This window comes from Lepidochelys kempii, chromosome 2 (assembly GCF_965140285.1).
Source record: "Lepidochelys kempii isolate rLepKem1 chromosome 2, rLepKem1.hap1, whole genome shotgun sequence".
Lineage (NCBI taxonomy): Eukaryota > Metazoa > Chordata > Testudines > Cheloniidae > Lepidochelys > Lepidochelys kempii.
In genome coordinates, this window is record NC_136381.1 from 234,866,860 (window position 1) to 234,891,057 (window position 24,198).

The following is a 24,198-nucleotide window of genomic DNA, read 5'->3' on the forward strand; positions in this document are numbered from 1 at the left end:
GGCCCAAAACCCCAGCCACAGGTAATAGTAATGGGGAATTTGATCATTAGAAATATATATAGCTGGGTCTGTGATGACTGGGAGAACAGCATGGTGAATTGCCTGCCAGGTGTGAAAGTTGGAGCTCTCTCAAGACATCTAGACAGGCTTATGTGCAGTGCTGTGAGGAGCCAGTGGTCGCAGTGCATGTAGATACCAGTGACATAGGAAAAGGTAGGAGAGAGGTCCTGGAGGCCAAATTTAGACTGCTAGGAAGACACTGAAGTCCAGGACCTCCATGGGAACGTTCTCTGAAAAGCTTCCAGTTCCACACAGGGCCAGTTAGACAGGCAAAACTGGAGGGTCTCAATATGTGGATGAGGCAAGGTTGTAGGGAGGAGGGATTTAGGTTTTTTAGGAACTAGGGAACGTTTTGGGAAATGGGGAGCCTATAAAGGAAAGATGGGCTCCACCTAAACCAAAACAGGACCAGATTGCTGGCATGTAAAATTAAAAAGGTTGAGGAGGAGTTTTTAGACTAAAGGCTGGGGGGAAGCCGAGAGGTGCGGAGAATACTCAGTTCAGACAGACATCCTGTAGGGAAGAAGCTATTAACAAGGATTCTCTATATTCCAGTGGTTCCCAAACTTTCACAACCTGTGAACCCCTTTCACTAAAATGTCAAGTCTTGCAAACACCCTCCTAAAAATGAATAGTTCCAGGGATTTTCTCCTTTACCTGAATATATCTTATAAAAGCAGTGATCTTGGAAATATAAAATTTGTTTAGGACATGCTTATTACACACTATTTATTATTAATTATTATTTATCATTACAGTACATTATGAAAACGTCAACACTCTTTGTAGCTTGTATCATTTTGAATAAGCCTGTTATAAGACAAGGCTCCTATGTTTCATCAAGGAGTATCAGATGTGAAACAGCATGAAGGTATTTAAGAAGCCAACTCAAAGAGTTTCTCCTACACAGGCATTCAGGTCTTGAGCAGTCCAGGCAAACAATGTACATTACAACAAAGCTTAAACTTTGTTTAAATTATTTATTTATTATTAATAATTAAAAAACAATACTAGCTGCCTATTTAATTTTAAAAACAGCAAAAAATATCCATCTCCCTTTCCATTTCTTATAAGGAGTCTTGAAGTTTAAATCTCCTCAGTGTGATAGATATACTTGCTTTGATCTGCTTAGCTCTTGGAAGTCCTGGGGCTCCGGGCTGCTGGCCCTGTGCTGCCCAGAGTCCCTAGGGACAGCTCTGTCCGCCATTAGGGAATTTTTTCCAGAGAACCCCCTGTAACATTTCGCGAACCCCCAGGGATTCATGAACCCCAGTTTGGGAACTACTGCTATATCCTAATAAGGAGGTAAGGATGGAAGTTGATAAAGTAGAGGTAGGAACTGATGAAAAACAGTGAAATGAAAAGAAAAAAAAGAATCCAATTCAATTACATCACAAAATGGTAGACATCTGAAAAGAGACAAATTTTATAAGTGCTTAGATACAAATGCTAGAAGTCTAAATACTAAGATGAGTGAACTTCAGTGCCTAGTATTAAATGAGGATATTGATATGATAGGCATTACAGAAACTTGGCGGAATGATGATAATCAATGGAACATGGTAATAACAAGGGTAGAAAATATATAGGAATGACAGAGTAGATCATGTTAGTGGAGTAGTGGCACTACATAAGAGCAAAAGCATAGAGTCAAATACAGTAAAAATCTTACATTAATCAAACTGTACCACAGAATCTCTATGCATAGAAATGCCATCCTTGAATAATAAGAATATAGAAGTAGGGCTATACTACAGACCACCTGACCAGGATGGTGACTGTGGAATGCTCAGGGAGATTAAAAAACCTATAAAAATAGAAAACTCAATAATAATGGGGGATTTCAACTATCCCTATATTGACTGGGTACATGTCACCTCTGGAAGGGATGCAGAGATGAAATTTCTAGACACCATAAATGACTAGTTCTTGGAGCAGCCAATTCTGGATCAAGGGGTGACACAATTCTTGATTTAGTCCTAAGTGGAGCACAGGAGCTGGTCCAAGATGTAAAAATAACTGCACCACTTGGTGGGGGACGCACCAAAGAAGCCGACCACAGTGGAATTTAACTTCAGAAAGTGGAACTAAACAAAAATGAAGAAGCTAGTTAAAGGGAAATTAAAAGGTACAATCACAAAAGTGAAATGCCTACAAGCTACATGGAAACTTTTAAAAAACACCATAATAGAGACCCAAATTAAAAAAAAATACAGTAAAGTGATCAAAAAAGCGTCACTATGGTTAAACACAAAGTAAAAGAAGCTGTTAGAAGCAAAAGAGCATCCTTTATAAATTGGAAGTCAAATCCTACTGAGAAAAATAGAAAGGAGCATAAACTCTGGCAAGTTAAGTGTAAAAGTATAATCAGGCAGACCAAAAAAGAATTTGAAGACCAATTAGCCAAACATTCAAAAATTAACAGCAAAAAATGTTTACGTACATCAGAAGCAGCAAGCCTGCAAACAATCTGTGGGGCCACTGGATGATCGAGGTACTAACGGAGCACTCAAGGAAGACAAAATCACTGAAGAGAAGCTAGATGAGTTTTTTGCATCAGTCTTCACTGCAGAGGATGGAGTGAGGTTCCCACACCTGAGACATTCTATTTAGGTGACAAATCTGAGGAACTGTCCCAGATTGAGGTGTCAATAGAGGTGGTTTGGGAACAAATTGGTAAACTAAACAGTAATAAGTCACCTGGACATGATGGTATTCACCCAAGAGTTCTGAAGGAACTCAATTATGAAACTGCAGAACTACTAATTGTGGTATGTAATGTATCATTTAAATCAGCTTCTTTACCAGATGATTGGAGGATAGCTAATGTGACACCAATTTTTAAAAAAGGCAATTTGAGGCCAGTAAACCTAAGTTTAGTAGCAAACAGACTGATTGAAACTATAGTAAGAACAAAATTATCAGACACATAGATGAACATGTCTTGTTGGGAAGAGTTAACACATCTTCTGTAAAGAGAAATCATGCCCCAATCTATCAGAATTCTTTGGGGAGGTCAGTAAATGTGGACAAGGGTGATCCAGTGGATACAGTGTACTTGGACGTTCAGAAAGCCTTTGATGAGGTCCCTCACCAGAGGCTCTTTAGCTAAGTAAACTGTCATAGTATAAGTAACGGCTGAAAAGACAAGAAACAACTGGTAGAAATAAATGGCCAGTCTTCATAATGGAGAGAAGTAAATAGTGGTGTCCCCCAGGGTTCTGTACTGGTACCAGTAGTCGCAAAAAGAAAAGGAGTACTTGTGGCACCTTAGAGACTAACAAATTTATTTGAGCATAAGCTTTCGTGAGCTACAGCTCACTTCATTGGATGCATTCAGTAGTGTCTGATATATTCATAAATGATCTGGAAAAAGCGGTAAAGAGTGAGATGGCAAAATTTGCAGATGATACAAAATTACTCAAGATAGTTAAATCCAAAACAGACTGCAAAGAGTTACAAAAGGATCTCACAAAACTGGGTGAGTGGGCAACAAAATGGCAGATGAAATTCAATGATGATAAATGCAAAATAATGCACATTGGAAAACATAATCCTAACTATACATACAAAACGAGGGGGCCTAAATTAGCTGTTACCACTCAAGAAAGACATACTGGAGTTCTTGTAGATAGTTCTCTGAAAATATCTGCCCAATCTGCAGCAGTAGTCAAAAAAGCTAACAATGTTTGAAACTATTAGGAAAGGGATAGATAAGACAGTAAATATCATAATCCCATTATATAAATCCCTGGTACACTCACACCTTGAATACTGTGTGTAGTTCTCGTTGCCCCATTTCCAGGATAGGCAGTCAAGGTATTCCCTGAGAATGGCTCACTGAGAAGAGTTCATAAACATGCAAAGATCTGTATACAGTCAAATTATAACTCAACAGTTGTGCACAAATGAAAATTACATTTTGAGGATTTGTTCCCAAGGTGGTTCTAATTGCAAAATTTTAAAAAATCAACATAACTTAAGTAACTACTTCACACTAGATTAACATTATTCTTGGTTACAACCCTAATGTTACTCTCATATAGGATGTGTGTGTAAAAACTATTTTGGGGATACGATGTACATGCCAGTGTGTCTGTGAATTATGAAGCTTCACAGTTTGTAGGTAGCACTTTTGTTTGAATGTCTGATTCTATATGACTATTCCTAGGTGCATCTAAGTCAGTAGTTTTCAAACTTTTTTTTTCTGGCGACACAGTTGAAGAAAATTGTTGATGCCTGCAACCCAACAGAGCTGGGGATGAGGGGTTTGAGGTGTGGGAGAGGCTCAGGGATGGGGCAGAGGGTTGGGGTGCAGGGGTGAGGGCTGCAGGGTGGGGCTGGGAATGAATGGGTTCAGGGTGTGGGAGGGGGCAGGGGGTGCAGACTCTGGGGTGGGGCTGGGCATGAGGAGTTTGGGGTGCAGGAGGGGGCTCCGGTTTTCGGTGAGGCTCAGGCAGGAGACTGGGGCACGGGCTTACCTTGGGTGGCTCCTGGTCAGCGTCGCAGCAGGGGTGCTAACGCAGTCTTCCAGCCTGTCCTGGCACCGTGAACGGCGCTGAGCTCCAGAAGCGGCCAGCAGCTGGTCCACCTCCAAGGGGGAGGCATGCAAGCAGCTTTCGCCCGCAGGCACCCCCCCAGCTCCGATTGGCCAGTTCCCAGCCAATAGGAGCACAGAGCCGGTGCTCGGGGCAGGGGCAGTGCTTGGAGCCCTGTGGCCCCCGCGCCTAGGATGCAGACCTGCTGCTGGCTGCCTCTGGAGCACAGTGCGGTGTCAGAACAGGTAGGAACTAGCCTGCCTTAGCCAGGCAGCACCGCCGATGGGACTTTCAACGGCCCGGTCGGCAGTGCTGACCAGAGCCGCCATGACTCAGTGCCTTACATTTTGTGATCCAGTACTGGGTCATGACCTGCAGTTTGAAAACCACTGATCTAGGTTTCCCAGAGCCTTGAAGCATACGTCTACACCGTGATAGGAGACACGGGGCACAAATGTCTACACTGCAGTTTTATAGCCCTGCAGCTTAGCCTGACCTGAGTCAGCTGACCTGAACTCTGAGCCTCTGTGCCACAGGGTTTTTATTGCAGTGTATACATACCCAAAGAAGTGCATTTAGGAAATGGGACCAGTGGATAAAGTGTGTGGATGCTAAGTGTGGGTGATATATAAATAACATTGCCTTTCTTTCCCTTGCTAGTGCAAGCTGTTCCTCAGTACCTCCTTAGTGCAGCTTATTCTCTACTGCCGACCATATTTTGTAGGTCAAATTTTTAAAATTCTCACGTTCCAAACCTGTAAATAATGTGACCTGATCTGCAAGGCTACTACTCTTTCCCCCTTCAAGTCCCTTTTCAAGGCCCACTTCTGCCACAATTCCTGTATGAAATCATCCATCACTGACGGCTAGACAGAGAGGAACTTGGGGAAAGTTGATACTGATTTACATATTTGCGTAAAAACAGCACATTGTATACCTGTTAAAAAGCATATACAAATTATATCCAATTGTCTCCCTACTTCCCCTTGTATGTTGCCCGTTTTCTTAAATTGTAAGATCTTTGGAACAGGAACCTTTGCTTTTCCCTAGACCTAGCACAGTGGAGTCCTGATTCTGACTAAGTGTTATTGTAATTGAAAATATGAAACAACAACTTCCACTAATGTACACCCATGGGGTCACTTCCAATAGTCTATTACACCACAGTGTTTGTTTTTCCAAGAAAGTTCATTTTTCAGGGCATGCCTGTGCACCAATAAGTCTGGAGCAGTGGTCTTTTCTTTTGTAGAATAATGAAGTTTACTCAGTCTTATTTCTTAAATTTCTGATTACTTGATGAGAAACTTAACGTTTAATCATCATTGAGGCAACGACTTCTTTCTTTAAATACTTAATTCATATGAGGCAAGACTCTCTCTTTTGGTAGGTTATTCTCCTTGATGCAGCTTTTATCAGTTTTTAATTAAATCTGGAAAAATCAGGTTAGGGGTATTTTTATTTCCTCCAGCAGTTTCAGTGGCTTGTTCTGACCAGAGACCTCCTTTCAGAAATTATTATTATTATAGGTTTTATATTGCAATGCACTCAGGGGCCTCACTGATCTAGGGACTGCACAAAAACCAGACAAATATACTGTTTCTTCCCTGAAAATGATTTTCTATCTCCCAATTATCCTAATAACAGGAGAAACATTTAAAGAAAAACAATTCCAGGAGGTTCAATACATCTTCAAAACCAACTTCCAGTTGAAACAACTTTGGTCTTTTTCCACTTTGAGTTTTAATCTGCTATTTGCACAGGCTATTACAATATTCATTTGTATTTTCTATTAAGGGTATGTCTACACTTAAAATGCTACAGTGACACAGTTGCACTGCTGCTGCGCTTCAGTGTAGGCACTACCTCTGCTGACGGAGGTGCTTTTCCTGTTAGCATATGTTAAGGAAAAGTTAGCACATGTGACTCCATTTTGGTTTGGGGCCCACCATTGTTTAAATGCCAGCACATCATACACCAGGAGGAGTAATCCTTAGATATTGCTTTAGCTAGATAGCTTTAGGACCATGCTGTGTAATTAACATACTGGTATAGCACGAGGAATGCACCAAGCAGGGATAGGTGGTAGATAAAACAAGGGTTTGTTTATTGGCTAAGTTTTCCGATGCACGAGGGCAACATGCTTTGCTAAAAAGTATATAACCTTTGTATAATCTGCATTCAGGGTCCCCTCCTGGCTAGCAGGGGGGCACCACGCTCGAGCGTAATAAACTTAGTGTCTTTTGGAAACTCTGCAGTTGTGGACTTTGTTTCTGTGCCTCAGCCTAGATTCAAACTGTGCGTGTCCTACCAGGTGTAATTCGTAGCACTTGTGTGCGTGTCCTACCAGGTGTAATTCGTAACACATAGGTAATCCACTTCTCCAAGAGGTGATAGCTAGGTCAACAAAATAATTCTTCTATTGGCTTAGCACTGTCTACACCAGGGATTAAGTTGGTATAGTGACATCTCTTAGGAGTGTTGATTTTTTACACCCCTGAGAGACGTAGCTAAAGAGATGTATGTTCCTAGTGTAAACCAGGCCTAAGATTTCACCTAAATCTCCCAAAACATGGTGGGTTTAGGGTGTAAAAGTATTACCCAAGTCCAACTCCTCACTAGGGACTTGATCCTGCAGTCCTTATTCATGTAAGAGTGATTTCAAAAGCTGTAGGATCAGATCCTTAATGAGGACCAGCCATCCACTGTCTTCCCAGTGACATCATTCAGAAACTCTATTAGACTTATTGCCACTTATCCATCAACAAAGAGGTAATGTCTCCAACTTATCAATCACTTTGTAGGTAGTCCACAGATTACTAACAAATCAGGCCTTAATGGTGCCAATAAATTCTTGATCTATGGATACTATAAGAGCAAACGATAAGGAGTCCTTTCAATCATTATTACAATATCTCATCAGTGAACATACAGAAACTTTAATAAGAAAATCCACACACTAGTAAGTCAGTCTTACTAAAAAATCTTCAGTAGTTTCTAATGAAGAGTCAATACTAGACAAACAGCATAAACATTTTCCTAAGTAAAAAACTCAGATGTTTCCATTTTAAAAAAGCCAAATAGACAATGGTCTAGTTTGCAATATAGACCAATGGTCAGCAAATTTTCACTGAAAAGGCAAAGATGTTTTTAAGAGGCCAGGGATTCAAAAAGCAAATGAAAAGAGAAAATATAGTTTTCATCCTTTCATTAAGTGAAAATTGTTTTAACCAAAAAAGCCCTTAAATTCCAGTCTCCTGCTCATAGCACTAATTTATGGCAGAATGTAATGTTAAGCTATAGGAGAAGCCCAGGTTCTTTGAGGTGTGCTGAACCAAACTTGCAGGCAGAGAGAGATACACAAGTGGCAGTAGGAAAATGAGAAAGATGGTCCCAGAGGGACCTTTTTCAGCCAAATTGAGATAAGAAATATCATAGGAAGAGAGGGACAGCTGAGTAGGAACAAGGGGGAAAAAGGTCAAGTGGATAGAGATTTTATTTAGAGTAGTATTTCTCCCCCCTACTAAGAACCCAGAAGCACCCAGCTGGCTGCTCATCCCCAGTCCAGTTGGAAGCTGTATATTGATGCCAGAACTCTGGCACCTCCCCAAACCCTTCCCTTGTTGTTATGTTGATGCCAAATGTTTGGTCAGTCCTTTTTGGGGCATAGAGAAGCTCACAGAAACACTCCTGAATCCACCCACTAGCCTTATTTACTCAGTTCATTTCTTTGAGGCACTGATATCTGTCTGTGGCAACCAGGAAAGAGCATAAAAGATCAGACATCCCAATAAAATGCATAACTTGCACTTATTTCAGTACATGAAATTTCATATATACACTCACTGGTGAAGGTTCACAGTTGGTTATATTCATAAAACTTGGATAGAAAATAATGAACTACACCTAACCAGTATGTGACTAACACCTAACTTCTTTTCTTCAAAAATGGCATTTTTCCTCACAGTGGATTAATTACACAGCATATATGAAGTTTTGAGGTGGTGTTGTGTTCTCCCTTTTCACTGGGCTGTGGTTGAGTATGGTTAATTTGCTAAGGAAATGGACAAGGTTGTACCTCTGGGTGCTGACATGTACGTACATGGCTGTACGCTGTATTTCCAGTTTGTGAACATCATGATTGTTCTTTAGCAGCCGTAACTAGTTTTCACAAAGCATTTTTAGTTTGAAAAGGCTTACACCTGAAAAAGCCCACCAGTGCCTACTGATGGTTATACCCAAAAAATGATTACACCGTTTAAACTTTACTGCAGGAATTAATAAAAACAATTAAAAAGGAAGTGTCTCAAGTGATTTTAGTAGCTGAAGTACTGATGAGTTGATTTTACTGATCTCCATAATCTTAAAGAAAAAACCCAAAGAGACATGCTAAGTATTTATCTGAGTTGGGATTATTTAACAAGTCATAGATACACATAGACAATTTAAACTAAGTAAGAGTGGGTACTAACAGAATATAGCTGGAATTTCCTTACCTGAGGAGTTCATATTTGGAATAAACAGCTAAAAGTAATAATAAGAGCAACTACTGTTAGACAAAAACAACAAGGAGTCTGGTGGCACCTTAAAGACTAACAGATTTATTAGTCTTTATTTATTTATTTATTATTAATCTTTAAGGCGCCACCGGACTCCTTGTTCTTTTTGTGGATACAGATTAACGCGACTACCCCCTGATACTGTTAGACAAGAATTTGAAGGGGGAAAATAGTATGGGATATAATTGCCAGCGCTGGGCCCGAACCTCAGCAGCTGTAGCTTCAGTGTAGTTGGCGTTACATCAATTTACACCAGCTAAGAATGTGGCCCCCTAAGTGCAAGAAAAGTCCTGAACCGGTTTTCTAGCTAGTTTCCTATACCCTTATAATGAGATTAGAAAATGCTACTACAGTAAGAAAACATGTTCAAAGAATAAATTCATGATTTAACAAAAAAAACCTACCGTTTGTGTATCTTCATGTACTGGATAGTCTTGTAATTCTGCTTCTAATTTTTGAATTTTAGATTCTTTCTCCTGGAGCGTCTTAATCAAAACCTGCCAATTCACTGCTAATGAGGAATCTGCGTCTTCCTGTATGCAATAATTTTTCTGTTACAAGAGAAGATCCCCAGTGAGATATGCTAGTTATATAAATCACACAGCACCTTTTCTTAAAGTTACAGAATTCCAGGATACTTTTCTTGTAACTTAACAACACTATTATTAAACATTAAATTCTGTAATCCTGTTGAATGTGATTACCTTTTCATTAGAATAACATTTAACTGCATGTCAAGTACAGAAACAAAATGGTATTTACAGAATAATCACACAAGAAAATGCATATAAAGTAAAACATACAGAAAAAGAACAGAAAAGATGGATGGGACACTGGCAGATCAGGTGCAAACTCATGCCAAGGCCACTGGGCCTCACTGGACACTGACAAATGCATAGCTGGAAACCAGTCTGGCTTGCCTGTGTGTTAGCATTGTTAAAATAGATATTAGAGTTATAAGAATGTGTTTAGACTTTATGGAATGCTTGTAGGATGCTGCATGTATTAATCATACTTATAATATTTGTATGCCATGTTATAAGGTAGTGTTTAAGTGTTTGCTCTGTAACTGTAAAAATGTTTAAGACTGTAAGCCCTGACAGTCAAGGAAGAAGTATTTCACGCATGGTAATGCTAGTTTACCAAAAGAGGTGGTATCTCCTCCCCAACAAAAGAAGGCCTATAGACACCAGACAAGCTGTTGTGGGACAGCAGTGGATAAAAGACTCAGTTGATTGCTTTCCCCACACCTCTGAAGAGGGTACATGCATAAGCCCTTGTCCCATCATAGCCTGATTGCTGGGGGAAAGTAATAAAAATCCCTGTTAAAGAAAAATTATTATCCTTATGCTGCTTGAATTCTGAGAGGTGATGATTTCTAAGCATAAGCAAAGGGTCCCCAGTGGTTTAGCATGGGTTAGCCCTAAAGGACATATAAAGCTTGCATATTAAAGCAGCTATCATCATATTTTGGAACATAAGACAGTATCGTGTCTTTAACTTTGTAAATAACATTTCTTCTTCCTAGTTAATAAATCTTGAATTAGTGTTATAGGGTTGGCTACAAGCATTGTCTTTGGTTTGTGATCTGAGGTACAATTGACCTGGGGTATGTGAATAGTCCTCTGGGACTGGGAATAACATGAATATCGTTGTGATTTTTGGCAAAGGGGATCATATATCACAAAGGTAGGTTTGCCTAGGAGGCAAGACAGAACAGAGTACCCAAGGGGACTATTATTCCATATTAAGACTGTTATAGTTCTTTAAGAGTTCACGCTTATTAATTGGTTGGTGAAATCTAATTATAGAACATACAACAAGTTTGGGGTTTATGCCCTGTTCCTTGACAGTCTGTCCTGAGGCTGGCACTCATGCTCATGAGCCACTCCAGACAGTTTGACAATGGACACAATGAATATACCTTATATATTTTTAATATATCTCTAACATGAAAAATTTACAGTTAATGTGACATTCAGTTTAATTTTGCACTGTCACAAAATCATAAGACTGGAAGGGAGCTTGACAGCTGATTTAGTCCAGTCCCCTGCACTCATGGCAGGACTAAGTACTCTCTAGATCAATGGTTTTCAAACTGCGGGTCACGACCCAAATGTAAGGCACTGGGTCACAGCGGCTCTGGTTAGCACCACCAACCAGGCCATTAAAAGTCCCATTGGCAGTGCTGCCCAGCTAAGGCAGGTTAGTCCCTACCTGTTCTGACATTGCGCTGTGCCCTGGAAGCGGCCAGCAGCAGGTCCGGCTCCTAGGTGGGGGAGCATGGGGCTCCACACACTGCCCCCACCCTGAGCACCAGCTCTGCACTCCCATACCGGCCAATGAGAGTCGGGGGCGGGGTGCAGTGCCTGTGGCCGAACACGGCACAGAGCCGTTGTGTGCCTCCGCCTAGGAGCCAGACCTGCTGCTGGCCACTTCCAGGGCACAGTGCAGTCCACGGTGTCAGGACAGGTGTTAGGATATAGATATTCAGGCCTGTCTGTAAAGGCCTATACTCTAAGAATTTAGGTGTATTCTTATCACTTAGCTAGTTATAGAGGTATAAAAGAAAGAATCAAAATCACTGTCGGCCAGTGTAAGGTCCTTCTCTTACTGTGAAAGTGTGAGGCCCTGTTCTTAGGCTAAGATCTTTGGCTAAGCAGCAGAGGCAGCCATAAGCTGGGAAGCGACTGGTCACATCCTCACATTCCAACCTAGTCCCATTGAAATAAGGTGCTACTGGGCTGTTAGGAATACAATCCTGTCCTGATAATGCCTATCGCCTCCAGAGAAAGGGAAGTGCCTAGAAGATGTAAAAGGAAACTTAGTTTGATAGCATCCTGTCTGGCAAGAACTCACTTATCAATAGCTGGGATGTGAAATCCTCATTTCTGTGTTTGTTCTATCACTGTAGTCCCCATTTCCCTATTGTTTGTCTGTATAATCTCTGTCTGGTTCTGTGATTGTTTCTGTCTGCTGTATAATTAATTTTGCTGGGTGTAAAAAAATTAAGGTGGTGGGATATAATTGGTTACATAATAATGTTACAATATGTTAGGATTGGTTAGTTAAATTTCAGGAAAATGATTGATTAAGGTATAGCTAAGCAGAACTTAAGTTTTACTATATAGTCTGCAGTCAATCAGGAAGTGAGTGGGTGGGTGGAGGAAATGGGAACAGGGAATGGGGGTGGGGAAATTGGAATCATGTTTGGCTAAGGGCAGGATTGGGAACAGGGACACAGGTGTAAGGCTCTGTGGGGTCAGAGCTGGGAAGGGGGACACTAAGGAAGGAAACTGGAATCATGCTTGCTGGAAGTTCACCCCAATAAACATCAAATTGTTTGCACCTTTGGACTTAGGGTATTGTTGTTCTCTGTTCATGCGAGAAGGACCAGGGAAGTAAGTGGGTGAAGGAATAAGCCCCCTAACAACAGGCAGGAAGCCTGCCTTAGCACCCTGCTGTGCTACTTACTGGGAGCCACCTGATGTAAGCCTGTGCCCCAACCCCGCCCCCCAATCCTCTGCCCCAGCCCTGAGCCCCCCCAAACCCAGAGCGCCCTCCTGCACCCCAAACCCCTCATCCTCAGCCCCACCCCAGAGCCTGCACCTCCAGCCCAGAGCCCTGACCCCCTCCTGCACTCAAACCCCTTGCCCCAACCCAGAGCCCCCTCCCACACCCTGAACCCCTCATTCCCAGGCCCATCCCACAGCCCTCACCCCAACCCTCTGCCCTAGCCCTGAGCCCGTCCCACACCCCAAACCCCTCTGCCCCAGCTCTGCTGGGTCGTGGGCATCAACAATTTTCTTTAGCTGGGTCGCCAGAAAAAAAGTTTGAAAACCACTGATCTAGAGCACCCCTGACAGGTGTTTGTCTAACCTACTTTTAAAAATCTCCAATGATGGAGACTCCACAACCTTTCTAGGCAACTTGTTCCACTGCTTAACTACCCTGACAGTTAGGAACTTTTTCCTAATGTCCAATTTAAACCCCTTTGCTGCAATTTAAGCCCATTGCTTCTTGTCCTGTCCTCAGAAGTTAAGGAGAACAATTTTTCTTCCTCTTCCCCGTAACAACCTTTTATGTACTTGAAAACTGTTATGTCCCCTCTCAGTCTTTTCTTTTCCAAACTAAACATATCCAATCTTTTCAAACTTCCCTCACAGGGCATGTTTTCTGGACCTTTAATAATTTTTGTTACTCACTGCATTAACAAACCTCTGACTGCCAGAAAGCCCTGAGAGGAAGACGGGGTGGATCACTCCAACTGCCCTATTTCATACTCACTGCCCCTACTGTTTGGATACTGGCTACTGTCCAAGACAGGATAGAGGGATAGATGGACCATTGGTCTGACCCAGTATTGCAGTGCTTATGTTCTTAATTTTTCACATTGAATTTAAGAGGAGGAAAGGGCAAAAAAAGAATCTCAACTAATATGCTTTAATCTGTTCTATAAACTTAAAGCGGAATTTAACAACAACAACAAAATAATAATATTCATTATTAAGGCTGTGTGTTTGTCACGGAATCCGTGACTTCCAGGACCTCTGTGACTTCTGCAGCAGCATGGGGTTGGGGTGCAGGGTGGGGCAGCGCTTACCTGGGGAGCTTCCTGGCTCCCACTGACATGTCCCTGCAGCTCCTAGGTGGAGGGGCCGGGGGCTCCACACGCTGCCTGCACCTGCTGCCCCTGCAGCTCCCATTAGTTCCTGGCCAATGGGAGCTTCAGAGCTGGCGCTTGCGGCAGGAGCAGTGTGTGGATCCCCCCGGCTGTCCCTCCCACTAGGAACTACAGGTACACATGGAGCCAGGTAGGTAGCCTGCCAGCTATGCCACACACTCCCCCGGGGAGTCTCAGGCTGCCCGCCACCACACGTCCCCTCCACAGCACCAGCGGGGGTCCTGGGCTCAGCGCCACTGTCTCCCACCCCCTGCCTAGCACCAGTGGGGGTCCTGGTCTAAGCGTTGCTGCCCCCCCCCAGCACAGGTCCTGAGCCAAGCACTACCATCCCTCTCCCCCAGCACCAGCAGGGGTCCCGGGACAAGCGCCACCGCCTGCCCCCAGCAACAGCGGGTGTCCCAGGCCGAGCGCTGCCACTCACCTCTCCCCCAGCAGCAGCAGGGGTCCTGGGCCACCCCCCCAGCACCCAGGCCACCCCCGGACCATCCCCCCCAGAGCACCCACAGCCCCTCTGGCCCAAGTTTTAGTTAGGTGTATATAGTAAAAGTCACGGACAAGTCACGGGCCGTGAATTTTTGTTTACTGCCCGTGACCTGTCCATGACTTTTATTAAAAATACCCGTGACTAAAACACAGCCTTATTCATTATATGTGATTCAGCAGTAGTTCTACAAGCTGTAGAGTCTGAAGTGCTATTATAGGAAAGGTAGTTATTTTTATTTCTTTAAGAAATTTAAAACAGTTATTTTTAAAAAGTTTTGTCTTGTTGTATATACTGGATGATTTGTTCTAAAGAGAGATTTTAATGCAATGTATGGGTCAAGTGTAGGGGGTAGTGCCTGAAGTCCAGTAATTTAGAATATATTTTATTTTTTAAATAACAAGTTTGTTTCCAGGTTTTCTTGGGAACATATACTCCTGTTTAATTTCTTTGGGTCCAGAGAAAATAGTTTAAAAAATTAGGCTAATAGCGGCACATCTCCCTCCAGAAGTTGTAGATGAAAGGACAAAGCTCCTTGTAAATGTATGCATTCCTTCTAAGGCCTGTTTCATTTCATCTTGGAATAGAGTTGCAATATCTTTTTGCCACATTTTCTTATATATAAAATCACGGTTTCTTTTTTCAAAATATTATACCATTGTGTGACAAACTGTACCAAATTTTTTTATGGGATGTAATTGGGATATAATGATAAAGGATTAGAATTATTAAATGGGTGTTTAACAACAACAAATATTCGAGCTGGTTGGGAATTCTACATCTGAATGGTTGTCCAATGGAAAAAGCATTTTCTGTAAAAATGAAATTTTCTACAGGAAAATTTTGATTTTGCCCTAAATTTACAATTTTCCATCAGGAAAACTGAAATATATTTCATTGTCTCAATTTGTCCCAAACTGGAATATTTTTATTTGTAGAAATGAACTAAAATGCTTTATTTCAAGTCACTTCAACTCGGATAAGTATCCTAGCATGTGCACATTTTCATATGGGAGCTGTTGTTCCAGCCCTTATTGCCTCCTATGGGCCAGGCTCCCTAGCCTGATTACATTTTTCATAATGCACCCAGTCATATGACTCCCATGATACAACATGCAGCCCAATCCCAGCCTTGCATAATGGGAGATGTAGTCTTGCCAAGGAGACTGACCCATAGGGCAGGACGGGGGCTGGAACTACAACTCCCTTAAGGCAATGTGCACATCCTAGGGGAATGTAGATTAATATGAAATTACTCAAAATGAAAAATTTTGGGTCATTTCAAACAAACCAAAACAAAACATTTCAATTTTGGGAATGTTGAAATATTTTGTTTTGATGAAAAATATCAAAACAAAATATTCTGAGATTTCCAAAGTGAATATTTTTTAAATTTCTATTCTGCAGATAATTTCAAAATTTTGACTTTGCCCCAATTTGGGACTAATACAAAGTTTGTAATGTTGGAATTTCCTGCAGGAGAAGAAATTCCATTTTCTGACCAGCTCTAATAAATACCTTAGCTTGTACACAATAAAAAGTTCCGTAGTTTGGAATTTTGTTCCTTTATTTAAAAAAAAAAATCTAAAATGTAAATATTTTGCTCCTGATTTTAAAAAGCCATTATATTGCAGTATATCTTTGATTGCCTATTTTTTCTAGATGGAATTGATTCCTAGTGAAGACTATGGAATATCCAAAAGAGGAAAGAGACAGGATATTTTACACTGGCTGAAATCTTAGCCTTTACTGAAGACAATGGCAAAATTCCCATTAAATGCAATGGGGCACAGATGTCACCCACTGTATTTTACATTTGTTTTATTTCTTCACTGTGTATTTGTATTCCCTGGCATCGGAGGGCATGTACACACCCTCTTAGGTATCTGGTCTGTTTTGCAAAATAAGGACTATGGATGAAATCCTGCTCCCACTGACGTTAACGAGAAAACTCTCCTTGACTTCAATATGGGCAGGAATTCACCACTGATCTGCCAGTTGACAGCATGCAAGGGGATTGCTTGCCCACACAGAGCCCCAGCAGTACTGGGGCCTGAAAGATTTCCCAAACAGAAGTAACCTGTGAATTACTGTTCATTTTTGTTCCAACTTGATTTCAACCTCCAACTATACAGGCGGGAAGGTACTCCTTCTGAGAAAGCCAAAAATATATTTTTGGCTCGGACAAATTAAGCCCTCTTTTGTTTTGTGCAAGTGTCAAATTTCATAAGAACTTCTTCCTGTTGCCACAAAATAAACAAAAAAAAAATCTTAAAATAGGCAAAAGTTTAATTAAGCTTGTTAAAGACTAGAGGTTGGAATTTCTATGGAAACATTTGTGCTAGGTGTAAAGAATATTCAGATTGGAGAATATTTTATTCCAAAATGTTATATCCTAATTGAGTACCTATGCCCTGTTCCCTACAGAATAGCTTCTTTGTCAACATTAACCATGGCATACTTTTCAATCACTGATAACTTCAGTAATATTCTACGAATTTTTTGTTTTCTAATTGGATTATTGACACGCTCTTCAATGAGGATTATTAAAGATTCAAGCTGCAAAATTCAGCCATTTAAAACTTAAGTATTTGTATGGGAAAAAATATTTTTCTTATCCTCAAGAGCATATGAAAAAAAAATGATTCACCTTTGACCAGAGACCAAGGAGGAAAGATATCAATCCAGAAAATAATTTTTTTTCAGAAAATTCTGAGATGTGAAGACAATGATTTATCATCAAAACTGTTCTGCAAACTTCACTATAGAATTTACTACCAAATACTATAATATTTTTATCACAAGTGCTTGATTAATACATTAATCCTGAACTTTCTGTTTCTAATTGTGAACACTGAATCTCACTAAGATAACAATAAGCTTAGATGAAAGTAGATCTGATCAGTTAATCATGAAGAGAAATTATACATCTTCACATCTCACTAATTAAGGGAAAAATGCAAATTAATATGTTTTGCAAACTTGAATGGCAGTAACCAGACTATGTACATTGTACAAATACTAAAGACTTTCAGCTTTGAATTGATTTTAGGTGTGTAATCAAGCAATCAAAGTAACAGAAAGCAACAAAAACAACATGAGTCAGAGATCTGGGAAAATGTCAGCTAGTCAGAAAAATGAAGGCTAAGGGAGGCAAAAAATGCAAAAAGTTTCATACCTGATAACATCCCACAGGTTTGAATTTTGTCTAGAATTGCTCAGAAATGTAATTTCTCTTGCTTTAAAGTTTAAATATAAAAAGAACTAAGAATATAATTACTACAAAATAATGTGTGTGTTTTTCTTTCAAGACACCACCAGCAAATGGAACATGCCCAGACACCAAAACAAAGATTTAAAGGCATCGATGCTCTGGCAATACTCCAAAAATAACCTAGTTGTGCCAATTAAACCTGTTCTGAAGTTGAGTGGGGGGGATTTTTAAAGGAAATCAGTAAGGTAGTGCTAACAACCTGTGAAATTAAAATTATAGGATCACATTTTTGCCATTGTTACTGATAATTCAAATATTGAAATCAGCACTTAAAACTTCTAAATGTACAACTATTTTTAATGCTAACTGTGCAATAAATGTCATTTTATGAAGAATGCTCAATGGTAGCTGTTGGCCAACATTTAGTGGGACACTAACTCATGTTAGCTGTGCATTTGCTCATTTTAATCTCAGTCCTATGGCGAGAACTTCCTCTGTATACTTCATGGCTAACAAAATCTTGTCATGCTTCTTTTCTGATAGCCTGTGTAATACCATTTTAACATGCTGGATTGTCACATGACAACATGAGGGACAATTAAATTATTTCTAGGGTTGTCAATTAATCACAGTTAACTCATGCAATTAACTCAAAAATTAATTGTGATTAAAACTGATTGTGATTAATTTTTTTAATCACACTGTTAAATAAAAATTTATTAAATATTGTGGATGTTTTTCTACATTTTCATCTATATTGTATTTGTGTTGTAATTGAAATCAAAGTATATATTTTTATTACAAATATTTGCACTGTAAAAATGATAAACAGAAGAAATATTTTTCAGTTCACCTCATACAAGTACTGTAGTGCAATCTCTTTATCATGAAAGTGCAATTTACAAATGTAGAGGTTTGTTACATAACTGCACTCAAAACCAAAACAATGTAAAACTTCAGGGCCTACAAGTCCACTAAGTCCTACTTCTTGTTCAGCCAATCGCTAAGACAAACAAATTTGTTTACAGCTACAGGAGATAATGCTGCCCTCTTCTTATTTACAACGTCACCAGAAAGCGAGAACAGGCATTTGCACTTTTGTAGCCAGCACTGCAAGGTATTTATGTGCCAGATATGCTAAACATTCGTGTGCCCCTACTTGCTTCGGCCACCATTCCAGAGGACGTGCTTCTATGCTGAGGGCACTCATTAAAAAAAAGGTGTTAATTAAACTTGTGACTGAACTTCTTGGGGGAGAATTGTATGTCCCCTGTTCTGTTTTACCCATATTCTGCCATATATTTCATGTTATAGCAGTCTCGGATGATGACCTAGCATGTTCATTTTAAGAACACTTTCACTGCAGATTTGACAAAATGCAAAGAAGGTGCCAATGTGAGATTTCTAAAGATATGTTACAGCACTGGACCCAAGGTTTAAGGATCTGAAGTGCCTTCCAAAATCTGAGGGAGACGAGGTGTGGAGCATGCTTTCAGAAATCTTAAGAGGAACACTCCAATGCGGAAACTACAGAACCAAAACCACCAAAACAAAAAGAAAAAAAAATCAACATTCTGCTGGTGGCATCTGACTCAGATAATGGAAATGAACATCCTTCGGTCCACACTGCTTTGGATTGTTATCGAGCAGAACCCGTCATCAGCATGGATGCAAGTCCCCTGGAATGGTGGTTGAAGCATGAAGGGACATGAAACTTTAGCGTATCTGGCACATAAATATCTTGCGACGCTGGCTACAACAGTGCCATGAGAATATGCCTGTTCTCACTTTCAGGTGACATTGTAAACAAGAAGCAGGCAGCATTATCTCCTGCAACTGTAAACAAACTTGTTTGTCTGAGCGATTGACTGAATAAAAAGTAGGACTGAGTGGACTTTCAGACTCTACAATTTTACATTGTTTTATTTTTGAATGCAGTTTTTTTGTCCATAATTCTACATTTGTAAGTTCAACTTTCATGATAAAAAGATTGCACTACAGTACTTGTATTAGCTGAATTGAAAAATACTTTCTTTTGTTTTTTACAGTGCAAATTCTTGTAATCAAAAATATAAAGTGAGCATTGTACACTTTGTATTGTATAATAATTGAAATTAATATATTTGAAAAATGTAGAAAACATCCAAAATATTTAAATTGTATTGTATTATCATTTAATAGTGCAATTAATCACGATTCTATTTTTTAATTGCTTGACAGCCCTAATTATTACCCAATAGGCGGTAGTTAAATGTAAGTAATTGCTCTTTGACATCAAATTCCAAAGGGAAATCTATGAAGAAAAATACTGATTTGCATTAACTTCTTACAGTGCCACCACTTAAAACACAACTGACCCATGCTTTGTTTCATCAAAGATTCTTGTGGCCATCATCTCTTTGAAACATATTTTCAGAGAGCACAACTGGTGGTACATCATATTAAGGATTTTTTTAAAAGAAATATTTAAGCACAGAGGTAAATATGTTCAAAATACAGATGTCCCTGACAGCAGGATTGTCTGGCTATGTAGACTCACTCCTCAGGCCCTACGCTACCAGCACTCCCAGCTACTTTCGAGACACCACTGACTTCCTGAGGAAACTACAATCCATCGGTGATCTTCCTGATGACACCATCCTGGCCACTATGGATGTAGAAGCCCTCTACACCAACATTCCTCACAAAGATGGACTACAAGCCGTCAAGAACACTATCCCCGATAATGTCACGGCTAACCTGGTGGCTGAACTTTGTGACTTTGTCCTTACCCATAACTATTTTACATTTGGGGACAATGTATATCTTCAAATCAGCAGCACTGCTATGGGTATCCGCATGGCCCCACAGTATGCCAACATTTTTATGGCTCACTTAGAACAACGCTTCCTCAGCTCTCGTCCCCTAACGCCCCTACTCTACTTGCGCTATATTGATGACATCTTCATCTGGACCCATGGAAAAGAAACCCTTGAGGAATTCCACCATGATTTCAACCATTTCCATCCCACCATCAACCTCAGCCTGGTCCAGTCCACACAAGAGATCCACTTTCTGGACACTACGGTGCTAATAAACGATGGTCACATAAACACCACCCTATACCGGAAACCTACTGACCGCTATTCCTACCTACATGCCTCCAGCTTTCACCCTGACCACACCACACGATCCATCGTCTACAGCCAAGCTCTGCGATACAACCGCATTTGCTCCAACCCCTCAGACAGAGACAAACACCTACAAGATCTCTATCAAGCATTCTTACAACTACAATACCAACTTGCGGAAGTGAAGAAACAGATTGATAGAGCCAGAAGAGTTCCCAGAAGTCTCCTACTACAGGACAGGCCTAACAAAGAAAATAACCGAACACCACTAGCCGTCACCTTCAGCCCCCAACTAAAACCCCTCCAATGCATTAGCAAGGATCTACAACCTATCCTGAAGGATGACCCAACACTCTCACAAATCTTGGGAGACAGGCCAGTCCTTGCCTACAGACAGCCCCCTAACCTGAAGCAAATACTCACCAGCAACCACATACCGCACAACAGAACCACTAACCCAGGAACCTATCCTTGCAACAAAGCCCGTTGCCAACTGTGCCCACATATCCATTCACGGGACACCATCACAGGGCCTAATAACATCAGCCACACTATCAAAGGCTCGTTCACCTGCACATCCACCAATGTGATATATGCCATCATGTGCCAGCAATGCCCCTCTGCCATGTACATTGGGCAAATTGGACAGTCTCTGCGTAAAAGAATAAATGGACACAAATCAGATGTCAAGAATTATAACATTCAAAAACCAGTCGGAGAACACTTCAATCTCTCTGGTCACTCGATTTCTGATCTCAAAGTGACTATCCTTCAACAAAAGAACTTCGAAAACAGACTCCAAGGAGAGACTGTTGAATTGGAATTAATTTGCAAATTGGATACAATTAATTTAGGCTTGAATAGAGACTCGGAGTGGCTAAGTCATTATGCAAGGTAACCTATTTCCCCTTGTGTATTCCTCCTCCCCTCCCCCACTGTTCCTCAGACGTTCTTGTTAAACCCTGGATTTGTGCTGGAAATGGCCCACCTTGATCATCATACACATTGTAAGGAGAGTGATCACTTTAGATAAGCTATTACCAGCAGGAGAGTAGGGTGGGGGGAGAGAAAACCTTTTGTAGTGATAAACACCCATTTTTTCATGGTTTGTGTGCATAAAAACATCTGTAGTTTCCACAGTATGCATCCGATGAAGTGAGCTGTAGCTCACGAAAGCTTATGCGCAAATAAATTGGTTAGTCTCTAAGGTGCCACAAGTACTCCTTTTCTTTTTGCGAATACAGACTAACACAGCTGTTACTCTGAAAGATTTCACACAGAAAACTAAGTATTGCTATGGACAAGCTCTCTCAGAAGGAACAATTCCCAAAGAATAGCTGTGAGTGTATTTCACTAGAGGCTTTTTCAAAATGGAGATTTTTCTTCAAAACTCTATTCATAGTCCATAAAAATATAGTACTTTTAAAGAAGATGCCTCTTTTCAAGCACCTCTAGAAGGAAAGGTTGGAACTGCTTACAACTGCCATGTTGAAATCACCATTAGGGAGGATTTTGTGACTCTTTCAGAAACTTAAAATATTTTGTACTTGACTCTGTAGCAGTTTCATTTTTCAGATGGCACTTCATGTTATTGTCCAGAAATGGTGCAGAAGAGACATGAATGGTCTCTGTCTCTACTCCACCTTAAAATATCCAGGCTGTTGCTAAATTGTGTCACTTCTCTCTCTTCAACAGCTAGCTTTTTCCCGCTGCTAAAAATTCCACTAACATAGCTTCCTCCTTCCTGGATCCCTGATTCTCCCCTTGCTTCCCTTTAGGGTATACAACCCATTGATGCAAACATCATCTTCTCCTGCCACTTGGATCATGTCCCAAGTTCATGTCTTCTTTCACATCATATTCAGATGCCTCATTCTCAGCATTCTGGATCTCCACTTCTCTTTATGACTGCTCTCCTTTCCTCCTCTTCACCTTCCTCTGTCCTGCTCTGTAAGCTCCACTTCCTAAATGACTTGATTTCATTCGCAACTGCACAGTTTTCCATGTCCCTCTATGTGCCTGGAAGAGTCTTCATCCTCTTGTAACTATACATTCTTCCTTCTCCCCTTTAAATATCTCCCAAAATTTGCATTTTCCAGCTTGTTTTCCATTACTGTTTCCTACGATGCTCCCTGTGCTATGCTGTACACTTGCTGCTATCCACTTGCTAGTATACACCTGCACCTGACTATGCTATTTTATGCATAAATATGTACTAATATATAAAACAAACAATTATAGTTAAAAATATTATCCTGTGTTCTACCCACATCAGAAATAAAGCAATCAAAAAAGAATGTGAAAATACTGACATTGTTTTCTGTAATGATGCAAAATCATATTTAAATTTTTTTTTATCTGCAAATCAAAGTTCAATAACTTCCTGGCAAGAATTATTCTTACTGGTAAAATGACATCTAGAAATTTGTGAAATGAGAATTGTTGTGTGATCTCTTAGATCTTTAACTAGAGTCTCTAGAGGGCAGAAGAATGTCATTTAGGTCAATGTCTCCCAACCTTTCCAGATTACTGTACCCCTTTCAGGAGTTTGATTTGTCCCGCATACTCCCAAGTTTCATCTCACTTAAAAACTACTTGCTTACAAAATCAGACATAAAAATACAAAAACGTTGCGGTACACTATTACTGAAAAATTGCTTACTTTCACATTTTACTATGACAGGTTTCAGAGTAACAGCCGTGTTAGTCTGTATTCGCAAAAAGAAAAGGAGTACTTGTGGCACCTTAGAGACTAACCAATTTATTTGAGCATAAGCTTTCGTGAGCTACAGCTCACTTCATCGGATGCATACTATGGAAAGTGTAGAAGATCTTTTTATATACATACAAAGCATGAAAAAATACCTCCTCCCACCCCACTCTCCTGCTGGTAATAGCTTATCTAAAGTGATCACTCTCCTTACAATGTGTATGATAAGCAAGGTGGGCCATTTCCAGCACAAATCCAGAGTTTAACAGGAACGTCTGGGGGGGAGGGGGGGAGGAAAAAACAAGGGGAAATAGGTTACCTTTGCATAATGACTTAGCCACTCCGAGTCTCTACTCAAGCCTAAGTTAATTGTAACCAATTTGCAAATTAATTCCAATTCAACAGTTTCTCGCTGGAGTCTGGATTTGAAGTTTTTTTGTTGTAATATCACAACTTTCATGTCTGTAATCGCGTGACCAGAGAGATTGAAGTGTTCTCCGACTGGTTTATGAATGTTTTAATTCTTGACATCTGATTTGTGTCCATTTATTCTTTTACATAGAGACTGTCCAGTTTGACCAACGTACATGGCAGAGGGGCATTGTTGGCACGTGATGGCATATATCACATTGGTGGATGTGCAGGTGAACGAGCCTTTGATAGTGTGGCTGATGTTATTAGGCCCTGTGATGGTGTCCCGTGAATGGATATGTGGGCACAGTTGGCAACAGGCTTTGTTGCAAGGATAGGTTCCTGGGTTAGTGGTTCTGTTGTGTGGTATGTGGTTGCTGGTGAGTATTTGCTTCAGGTTAGGGGGCTGTCTGTAGGCAAGGACTGGCCTGTCT

At 40.6% G+C, this 24,198-nt stretch overlaps 1 protein-coding gene across 8 annotated transcripts in view; it reads right to left on the bottom strand.

Moving 5' to 3' along the window:
• The window catches only part of C2H10orf67 (chromosome 2 C10orf67 homolog), a 147,770-nt gene that overhangs the window by 107,219 nt on the left and 16,353 nt on the right, over positions 1-24,198 (bottom strand). For all 8 annotated transcript variants that reach the window (XR_012157577.2, XR_012157579.2, XR_012157578.2 and 5 more), the window contains one exon: positions 9,559-9,705. Coding sequence is in view for 5 of the 8 variants with exons in the window: in XM_073334241.2 (XP_073190342.1) it covers positions 9,559-9,705 (147 nt within the window). In the remaining 3 variants the exon portion in view is untranslated. The remainder of the gene's footprint in view (positions 1-9,558; positions 9,706-24,198) is intronic.